This window comes from Primulina eburnea, chromosome 14, assembly GCF_022965805.1.
Source record: "Primulina eburnea isolate SZY01 chromosome 14, ASM2296580v1, whole genome shotgun sequence".
Taxonomy (NCBI): domain Eukaryota; kingdom Viridiplantae; phylum Streptophyta; class Magnoliopsida; order Lamiales; family Gesneriaceae; genus Primulina; species Primulina eburnea.
The window spans coordinates 29030959-29040606 of record NC_133114.1 but is presented as its reverse complement, the minus strand read 5'-3'; the positions used below and the strand labels follow the sequence as shown (position 1 = coordinate 29040606).

At 34.9% G+C, this 9648-nt stretch overlaps 3 protein-coding genes across 3 annotated transcripts in view; 1 reads left to right on the top strand and 2 right to left on the bottom strand.

The window, feature by feature from the left end:
- The window catches only part of LOC140812233 (protein DMP2-like), a 1020-nt gene extending 344 nt beyond the window's left edge, over positions 1–676 (top strand). Inside the window, exon 1 of the mRNA XM_073170457.1 lies at positions 1–676. This exon is cut by the window's left edge and continues 344 nt beyond it. Coding sequence (XP_073026558.1) covers positions 1–380 — 380 coding nt within the window. The 3' untranslated portion in view covers positions 381–676.
- A 2388-nt stretch (positions 677–3064) lies between these two features.
- On the bottom strand, positions 3065–4201 carry LOC140812015 (peptide methionine sulfoxide reductase B5-like). The gene is made up of 3 exons (XM_073170182.1): positions 4024–4201; positions 3467–3623; positions 3065–3385 (listed from the first exon to the last, which is right to left on the bottom strand). The coding sequence occupies exons 1-3, from the start codon at positions 4119–4121 to the stop codon at positions 3236–3238; spliced, it is 405 nt and encodes a 134-aa protein (XP_073026283.1). The 5' UTR covers positions 4122–4201; the 3' UTR covers positions 3065–3235.
- A 1818-nt stretch (positions 4202–6019) lies between these two features.
- Positions 6020–7492, bottom strand: LOC140812040 (S-adenosylmethionine decarboxylase proenzyme 4-like). Its single transcript, XM_073170217.1, has one exon. It carries the CDS (start codon positions 7380–7382, stop codon positions 6348–6350), a length of 1035 nt encoding a protein of 344 aa, XP_073026318.1. The 5' UTR covers positions 7383–7492; the 3' UTR covers positions 6020–6347.
- Positions 7493–9648: the final 2156 nt, after the last annotated feature.

The window sequence follows — 9648 nt, the reverse complement described above, 5'->3', positions numbered from 1 at the left end:
TTTTCGCGTCGTTCACAGATAGCTACACCGATAGCGAAGGAGTGATACACTGTGGGTTTGCAACAAGGACCGGGCTCTGGCCTGCTAATTCTTCCGCCTCACAAGACTTGTCATCGTACAAACTCCGGTTTGGAGACTTTGTTCACGCCTTCTTCTCGCTGATAGTGTTCGCAGCAGTGGCCCTTTTGGACCCTAACTCTGTTGAATGCTTCTATCCATCGTTCGAGTCTACGCAGAAGGTGTTGTTGATGGTGCTGCCAACAGTTATCGGGGCGTTTTCGGGGTGTTTGTTTGTTTTGTTCCCAAACAAACGCAATGGAATAGGATACCCTTCGAGCCAGAGTTCAACTCCATCTCCATCTGCAACCACTTCAGCTTAAAGAGCATGAATTTGTTATAGTGGAATTAATGTGTGTAATTTGTTTAATATTGGTATTGAATAAGTGGTCGAGAGATTTATTTTCTCATTCTTTATGTTCATAGGATAAAGGAGTAATAAGACAGGAAAGCCTAAGGGAGGTTTTCATTTAATGTACGATGATCATATCGCTATTAAATGTATTAGCAGATATCTTGTGAGATGATTTCAACGATTTATATTTGTAAGATTGGTCGATCTTATTCATATTTGTAATGAAAGATAATTCTTTAGATATAAAAATAATATTTTTTATGAGTGGAGACGAATTAGAGACAATGTGTCTCACAAAATTGAACTGAAAAACTGTCTTTTATATATATGTGTGTGTGTGTGAGTTTTGTGTAAATTTATGTATGTAAAATTAAAGGTTTCGGAGGTCGTACAAATTCATGAAAAAACATGCAATGAGAATTTCTTCATTGATTTAAGGATGACAAAAACTTGTGTGAGACGGTCTCACGGGTTGGATTTTGTGAGACGGATCTTTTATTTGGGTCACCCATGAAAAAGTATTACTTTTTATGCTAAGAATATTATTTTTTATTGTGAATATAAGTAGGGTTGATCCGTCTCACATATTATGATCCGTGAAACAGTCTCACATGAGACTCACCCTTTAAGGATCTACTATAAATAAAATCATTTACTCCAAATAATTAATCATAATACGAATTTTGGCAAATTTGCAGATTTAACTTGAATGCTACGAATTAAAGACAAATCTTAGAAAAACACCGATTTTCTTTTTTTTAAAAAACACGAAAACAACAAACGCCAAATTAGGTGAGATCTAAACTCATTTATTTTCGTCTTCGCATAGAGTTAGTTTATAGCTAATTTAATTTAAAATCAAAGACAAAAAAAAAACATCAATGCTGAAATATAAAAAAAAAAAAATCAGTGTTGAAATATACAAATCAATATTCAATGATAAACACAATTACTTACGAAAAATAATTTAAAAGATGTTTAAATTTTTTTTTTTTTTTTATTACAACTCACGCAGGGGAGGGGATCGAAAAAAGATGTTTAATTAATTTAACAAGCTTGAACACGAGGTTCTAACTTTTTGTTAATTAGAACTCGATTATTGAGATCGAGTCAAATGAATCAATCCTAAACTCAAATTTTAAATGGACGAAAATAAAGCCAAATATAGTTAATTTTTCGGGTTCAAATCTATATGATATGATATGATTTGATTTGATTTATTTACACCTCAAACACTAATTATCAAATATTAAAAGATGGGTTTCGTCTCCCTTTCCCTTTCTTGCTGAATAAATTATCGTCATTTTATCGTACACGAAATAATTTTTTTTTTCTTTTTAATTGTGGAATCGGCATCCTAGCTAGATTAGAACTAATCTATACAAATTCTTTTAGAAATATCAATAACCATCATATCATCTTCTAGGACCACTTTTTGTTCAAACGGTGGGGAAGATGTGTTGTATGTATTATTATTATTTTTAATTTAATCGAATAATACTAAACAATAATACAAAATTATTTTCAATTTAGAAGAATTGTTCGATTTAAAACGATGTTTTGTTTAGATTTTTTTCTATTTAAAATATATAGTGACTTGAAGAGGTTTTAGTAGAGCAAGAAACGTGGAATTAAATATTTTGATGTCCTCTATGGTAGTTATTCTAAAAGTCTCACACTTAATAATATATATATATATATATATATATATATATATATATATATATATATATATATTTGATTATATATTTATAGTTGGGCCATGATTGGTATACATATATTAGATTATATATTTATAGCTGGGCCGTGAGTGGGTAGCAAGAGTTTGAAGCTAGGATCACCAGTCCACGCTGCACGATATTGAAATCTTTCTCAGGTTTTTCTCGCATCGATTACTGTTTTACTTGGGAAAATTTTCCCTATTCCGGAAAGATTATTCACGTTTTGTGCTTGTCATGTTACGTTCATGTTAGAATTTTGGAGACGGGTTTTCTTAGAAAACCTATAAGGTGTCTTGGGACAAAATGATTCCCTGCCAATCGTTGTAACTTAACTTATCAAAGGACACGGTGTGAATTTTCTCTTGTGTATTCAGACAATTTTATCAGTTTACTTAATTGTTGTCTGCATGACCACCGACATGAATTCTTAACATTGAGTATCAAACTCGTTTACTCTTGAAAGTCACTCTCGATCCCTCCCTCTAACACTCTGAACTGGTTGCTCAGCAGCTTATGAATTGTGCAGTTTAAGGTCACTAAACACCCGCATAGGCTCATACTAACGATATGGACTACCTCCTCCTAAACACAGCCTCAGCCAGGATGATGACAACGTCAAGCAGCTTCGTTAATGCTCTTCTCACCACTTGGCATTGAAGGTTGCACCTGTAAATTTGGTGTCCTAAATTCTATCGAATGATATCATTAAATTTCATGTTACATGATTCTAAGGTAAAAAATCAACAGGAATTGGAAGCCCTGCCAGAAGGGTATCGATTTTTTTTTCCGTAACATTTAGCAGGTATGTCCGATTTTTTTTAGGACAAGGGCAGGTTTCTGTTGACCATTGGTTTATGATAATTTCGAACAGAAGTTCAAGCTCTGTAGGCATGCACGAGAGAAGAAAAAATGGCTGATGGTAACGGGAAGATGAAGAAACATTCCTTTTTCAAATTTTCGGTGTTTAGACAGACAAGCATCAGATATGATAAACACGTCCAAGTTCATACACCTACTGAATCCCCTGCTCGTTACTGAATATATTCAAAACCACGATATTATTATTAGTTTGATGCAAAGTTCCTTCCATTCGACAACGACGCTATGGAGCTGGAGAAAACTTGATAGAGACACTGTTAACACAGTGCCTCTCATCCGTAGGCACCTTCAATCCTTCCCATTTGAACACATGCCCCAAGTGCCCATCGCACGCTGCGCATGTTATCTCCGTCCTCCTGCCATCAGGGTCCGGCTGAAAACACCAAGATGGAAAACATAATGAACTAGGATCGATGGAAAATGTTAGAAACCGTATCGAAAACTGAGCACTCACGGATCGGTTGATGGCTCCCGGGAAACCCTCGTAGAAAGCAGGCCAGCCACACCCAGAGTCGAACTTGGCTGTGGATTTATAGAGGGGCGTTCCACAGCCCGCACAGTTGTAAACACCTTCTTCGTAGAACTTGTCGTAATGCCCCGTCCCACGAGGTCTGTGCAAGATTACAATTTTATCGCTTAAGTTAGATTAAAAAAAAATCGCACGTGATCCAGCGGCCAACAGAAATTTAGACTCGATTCCATGGAGAAAATATAAATTTGAGGGAAGATTGCTGTGCTTTTTTTTTTTAATAATTCCAGGGGAGATTGAATGCTGCCTAAATCAGCTCATCAGGACGCAAGATTCATTCAATCGCCCAAATCAGCACATCAGGACGCAAGATTCTAGGTACAATTTCAAAATTATGTATCAATCGCGCATAGCAAAGGTTGGATCAATGATTTTTTTTAAAAAAGCCTTACCAAATGATCCACACATCGAACATGGAAAAGGGTTTTCCCTCAAACTACGAGTAAATTAAAAAAGGAAGAAAAATTTTCGAGTGTACTGACTCAGTGCCTTTCTCTCGGAGGATGTTAAACTGCTCAGGAGAGAGAACCGCCCGCCATTCCTCCTCCGATTTCTCGACTGTAGGAGAGCTTTCTGCCATTCCTGCTTTTTTTTTTTTTAATTTCCTTTTTCTTTTAATGGTGGGAAAAAACCCCTAGTCCTGCAACTAGGGAAGTGGAGACTCAGAAAATGAATGTGGACGGGTTATCGAAGAAGTTCCTTTTTTTAAAATGTTTTATTTTCTAAACCTTTTTGGTACATAAATAAAACCCATTGTCGAATCCGGGATTTTACATAGATCGCCTGTGTAACAAACTCATGAATCTTTATATTTATAAGATAAGTAAATGGTGTTTATATTATGAATAAGTTTTTTGTGAGATAGTCTCACGAATTTTTATTAGTAAGACTGGTCAACCTTACTGATATTTACAGTAAAAAATAATACTCTTAACATAAAGAACAAATATGCCCTTGCGTTGAATATTAATACTTTGAACAAAAAATTAATATTTTTCAGAGTCGAGTTATATATCTGTCTAAACAACTTTGACTCATAAAACAATCCTACATAATAATTGTTTGTGACCACTTTATATGCTTTGGTGCGTTAGCATACACCTTGGCCCATGCTTAATTTAAGTTGGGCTTTTCATCGAATCTTGCTTTTAAACAATTAATTTTCAGAATTTTTTAAACAATTAATTTAATATTCAAGGGCCATTATATTTTTTAAACAAAAAATAATATATATGTGCCACATAAACAAAGTTGCAATGGTAATAATTGGCCCAAATATTTGGTTATTATTTTCATTCGTAATCAAAATACATTTTATCATATTGTTAGCCTAGCTAGTTAGATTCATGGTTAGAAATTGGAAAATAATATAGAAATAAATAAATCAAAATCCCCGATATATATAGGTGCAAAATGATAGTTTTTACCCTTTAAATGAGAAAATCTTCAAATTTCACTCATTTTAGATTTCAAAAATATTTTAATACCCCCATTTTATTGTATTGAGTAATTTTGATATTTGAATAATTAAATTATTGATATTATTACAAGTTTAAACAAACTTGGCCAACGCAATACATGCATGCATGCACAGTAATATATTAATAATATTAGTACAAAATAATAAGGTTCATGCATATATAGACAGTGGCACGTGGGAGCCATTTTAATCAGCAAAACTATCCTGTCAAAGATTTTTATGTTTTATACTGTTTTAAGCACGCTTGCTGACTACAACCACAACCCACCCCCCCTCCTCTTTAAATACAGGTTCATAACTCCAGCCCCAAAATAAAATTTATTTATTTTTTTAGGAGAGTTTATTTTTATTGGCGGCCGCGGTTCCCTATCACAAAAAAAGTGGATACATAAATAATTTGGATACAATTTAGATTGATATTTGGACTTAACTCAACCAAAAAACTAATTCAAGTGATAAATATTATTCAACTCCATATATATACAACTCTCAAACATATAATCCAGTCAACGTACGACATTAACACATCACTCATGCTCAGAAATGAACAACTCAAACATGAAGTTTACAAAACATTATCAGCTGACCAATATGATATATAGTTCAACAAATAACGATGAATCTTGACTTTGATATTATGTAAAAATTGTGAGATTCACCTAACGCTAACTAAAATTTAGTTCAAATGGAGAAAATTGTACGTCTAATTCTATATATACAACTCTCGATTGATTAATCAAATCAATATGTACATTTAACTGACACCAAAGGAAAATTGTTAGAAATTTGCAATAGAGAGTAAAAATGAACACAGGAGTTTCAAAAAGGCATAAATCTTGCAATGTAATAAAAACGTAAGAAAATTGGATAAAATCAGTGTCATTTATTTGTATTTATTTTAAAATCCGTGCTAGTCCCCACTGACGAAGTTATAGTGTGCAATATCAAAAATTTGTAGGCGTGCCAACTTTAAGTGGGGTGCAATATTATTATTATCTACTAGCACCATCTCCAATAATATTTTCCACGTCAGCATCATATTTTTCATATTTAAAATTTCTTCCATTTTTTTTATTACATAAAAGTCAACCCCACATTTTAATTTGATCATTTTATCATCCAATGCAATGACATCAATCGGCATGCATGATCAATTAATATTGATAGACCAAACTATTTTCCTAACAAAGAAAATGAAAAGAAAAAAGAATTCCACCTAAATCCTAAAAAGTTCCCAAGTTGTCGTCCCCTTATCCCCTTTTTAATCTTTTCAACTTCTTTGCACTAGCGCGATCAACACCAACACGAGCAGGCCGGGACCGCATACTACATTTTGCGAGCCAAAAATGTTTGAAAAACGACAGTTCCAGCGGTCGGAAATTCGTTGGCAACACGGCTCCGGAGTCTCATACCAAGCGGCTCCATGGCCTTCGCCACGCCCCTCCACAGCTCGTGCCCGCCGGTGGCGCAAGTGGTTGATACCGATAACTCTGTCGGCCGGAATACCTTCACGGCCTTCTTCAATACCTCGAAAAACTCATCCCGGTCATCGTAAACGGAGCCAACACACTCAAAACTGGCGTAACTAAAATCGTCCTCCGGTGTCACGTGAACGGTTGAGTACCGGTTCCCATCAATTCCGTTCATTGAATATCCACAAGGATCAAAAGCATAATCACAAATAAGGGCCTTCCTATTAATGCCCCTAATCCCGGTCACCTCTGTCATCTCTTTTCCGGCGGAGTCGCCGTTTTTTCCATCTCCGACGCGCCGGAAAAATTTCTTAGCCAGAATCCGGTCCAGCCCAGTCATGCAGATCTCAACAGTGTACAGATCGTCTGTGTGCACGTCTTCCATAGCAAAAATATTCCCTTCATCACAACCAGTAAAAACATGCCACTTGTGACAAGATTTCGAGTTCATCACAGAGGCCTTTCTGCATGAAAGATTCTTGGGCAAATTCTCTTCCAAGAACACAACTTCATCCTTAAAACTTGTGTGGGGGTAGGGTTGGGCATCCGGGAAAATGAAGCTGCCACGGGTGTATCTGCACCCGCACAAGGCCAAACCCATAGTCAAAGCATGATCCACCAATGGACGGACAGATTTGAGCAATTGGGTTGTCCCACAAGTTTTGATGATGATTTTTGTCGGGTAAACAAAGAGGCTCGATTCTGATAAAACGTAAGAGTCGAAATATTTGTTCCCCACAGCTGACACTACGGTGCACTGTACCGCATGCAATACTTTCTCCAGTGACAAAAAGTCCAACAGCCGGAGACCTTTCTCAGCAGCCGGATCATCGCCGGAGAAACGTAACTCCAGCCTCTTCTCGAATCCCTCGAACCCAGAAATCGCCATTAACAAAATAAATAAAACCCGAGATTTTTGAAGTTCAAAAAAACTACAAATATGATAAATATAGAACAAAAGGAAAAAGATTAGGGGAAATGGATATTATAGCTCAGTACTTTGCGTACTGTGTGTTTGATGTGTGAGTCAACTTGAGGTGTTATACAAGGTACAGGAGTACGTTAGTATATATAGGTGGAGAAGAAGAAAGATGGGAGTGGGGTAAGGTGGGGGCGGGGCGGGGTGTGGGAGTGGGGTGGGGGGGCATGCGGGTTGAGAGGCAGAGCAACAAAAAAGAAGGATTGCAGGCAAAATGAGTGCAAGATGATGGTTATTTTTGTGTTTTGTGAGATCTTTTTGAAGACAACAACATGAATCTTAATTCATGGCCATGCGCATTTCTTGTTCTTTCCTCTTCTCAAAATTCAAGAAAAAAATACATGGTCGATATATTGATTTTTGTGGATAAAGATTTAATTTTTGATCCTACACATGTATTTAATTAGTTAATGTGACAAGATTAGACGGATTAATGCGTATCCTGTTATATTTCAAAGCTTGACATCATTTCCTTTTGCTAAAAAGGTGTACCACTATCGGCACCATCTTCGTAGTGTGGTACATTTGATCTTGTTTAATTCAATTTATTCCCGAAAGATTTCTAACAAGTGATGATTCTAAACTTGAATATCAAACACCTTCCGTGGAGATCTAGATTGTACACTAATTGGTAATCTCAATCGACATAAAAATCCCAAAACGACTTTATGTCGACATACCATATATATAGTTTTGTATGTTGTGCAACTATCGTTTCCATCAATGAGGTGATACTCATCTATTAGTTGTGATCAATCATATTCGAATTATATATCCAATAGATGAATGTCATCTCATTGGTATACGATGATTTTGAGCGAGGAGAGATTACGTGGTGGCTTAGAGAAGTATAGAGACATAATTATAAAGTTAGATGGTTCAGTGCATGACAACAATTATTAGAGTTCCTAAGAGGAGGCAGGCTGATTTCCTTGTATGGGGTGTCATCGAGTAGGCTCACAAACCTACAACACGTACATTTTATATTTTTTCTAGATCAAGGAAACCATGAAATTATTATTTAACTATTTTTTTTATTACATTTTCTCAAAATTAGGAATTTTTTTTTTACAAATGAGTATTAGTTATATAATTGATCTTAGAGAATTCAGTTGTTTGACTTTTTTTTATTACACATAAAAAGATGACTGAAACTAGTGTGCCTGCAAGTTCAAAAATATTACATAAAAATTTTTGAGGTGAAAGCAATTGGGCAAAAGGGACAAGTATGCAATTACAGATGCAGTGAGCAGGTGTGCATAAAGAATGTTAGCCGTGCCCAAAAATAATCAATTGTTTCCCAAAAACATTGAACATCAAATTACAAAATTTAAATAATACATAACAAGGAATCAGGCGTGACAGCTAAAATAATTAGAATATATATCCTTGAATTTTAGGGAGGGTCCATCTTAAGAAATTGCTGGTAATTTAATTTAATTTCCCACTATTTAATTAATTTGTCAACCAATCCGTTTCTATCATATCCTTATATACTTTATTTCCTAATCACGTGAGAATCAGCATTTGCAACCCTTCAGTGCTAACTGTGTAAATTTTCGTACTGACGTAATAGTCTGAAACTACGTTAGTCAGATAAACTATATTGGGCAAGAATTGTGCGACAAGCTCACCCAAGAAGGTGCTGATAAAAGAAATCGAATTTTTGAATATTTGTGAAAAGCTCGTCTACTTTACCAATTCGGACGTTCCTTTGAAGCCACATACTTGTACACTTAGTTCTATGCAGGGTTGCTTGTACGTTGCATGTCTAAATTAAATATTTGCACAAATTTTTGATGTTATAAATATTATCTTTTTAAAAAATAATATTCTTCTCAAAATGATATTTTAAATAAAAAATACTCAAAAAAATTAAGATATTATATAAAAAAATGTTAACATGGTAATGTTACATAGAAAGTGATATTTTAAGAAAGAAAAAATTATAATTTTTGCTATTTACGTTTCTGTTTCGCGATCTTAATCATATATATTATTGTATATTTTAATTTTTACAACTTTCTAGATAGGAAACAAACAAAACTCACATCAAAGAGACTGAATGCAATTGCATCAGGTGACTTTTGCTTAATTATTATCGTGCCACTCTTGTCAATTCAAAAGAAGACAATGTTCATCATTTTGCTCTAATTATATGACATCTCCCTTTTCT

Coding starts and splice junctions, on each gene's coding strand:
- LOC140812015 (XM_073170182.1), bottom strand. CDS start 4,121: ATGGCAGAAAGCTCTCCTACAGTCGAGAAATCGGAGGAGGAATGGCGG. Junction 3,624..4,023: donor CTCCGAGAGAAAGGCACTGA/GTCAGTACACTC, acceptor AATCTTGCACAG/ACCTCGTGGGACGGGGCATT. Junction 3,386..3,466: donor CGGGAGCCATCAACCGATCC/GTGAGTGCTCAG, acceptor TGGTGTTTTCAG/CCGGACCCTGATGGCAGGAG.
- LOC140812040 (XM_073170217.1), bottom strand. CDS start 7,382: ATGGCGATTTCTGGGTTCGAGGGATTCGAGAAGAGGCTGGAGTTACGT.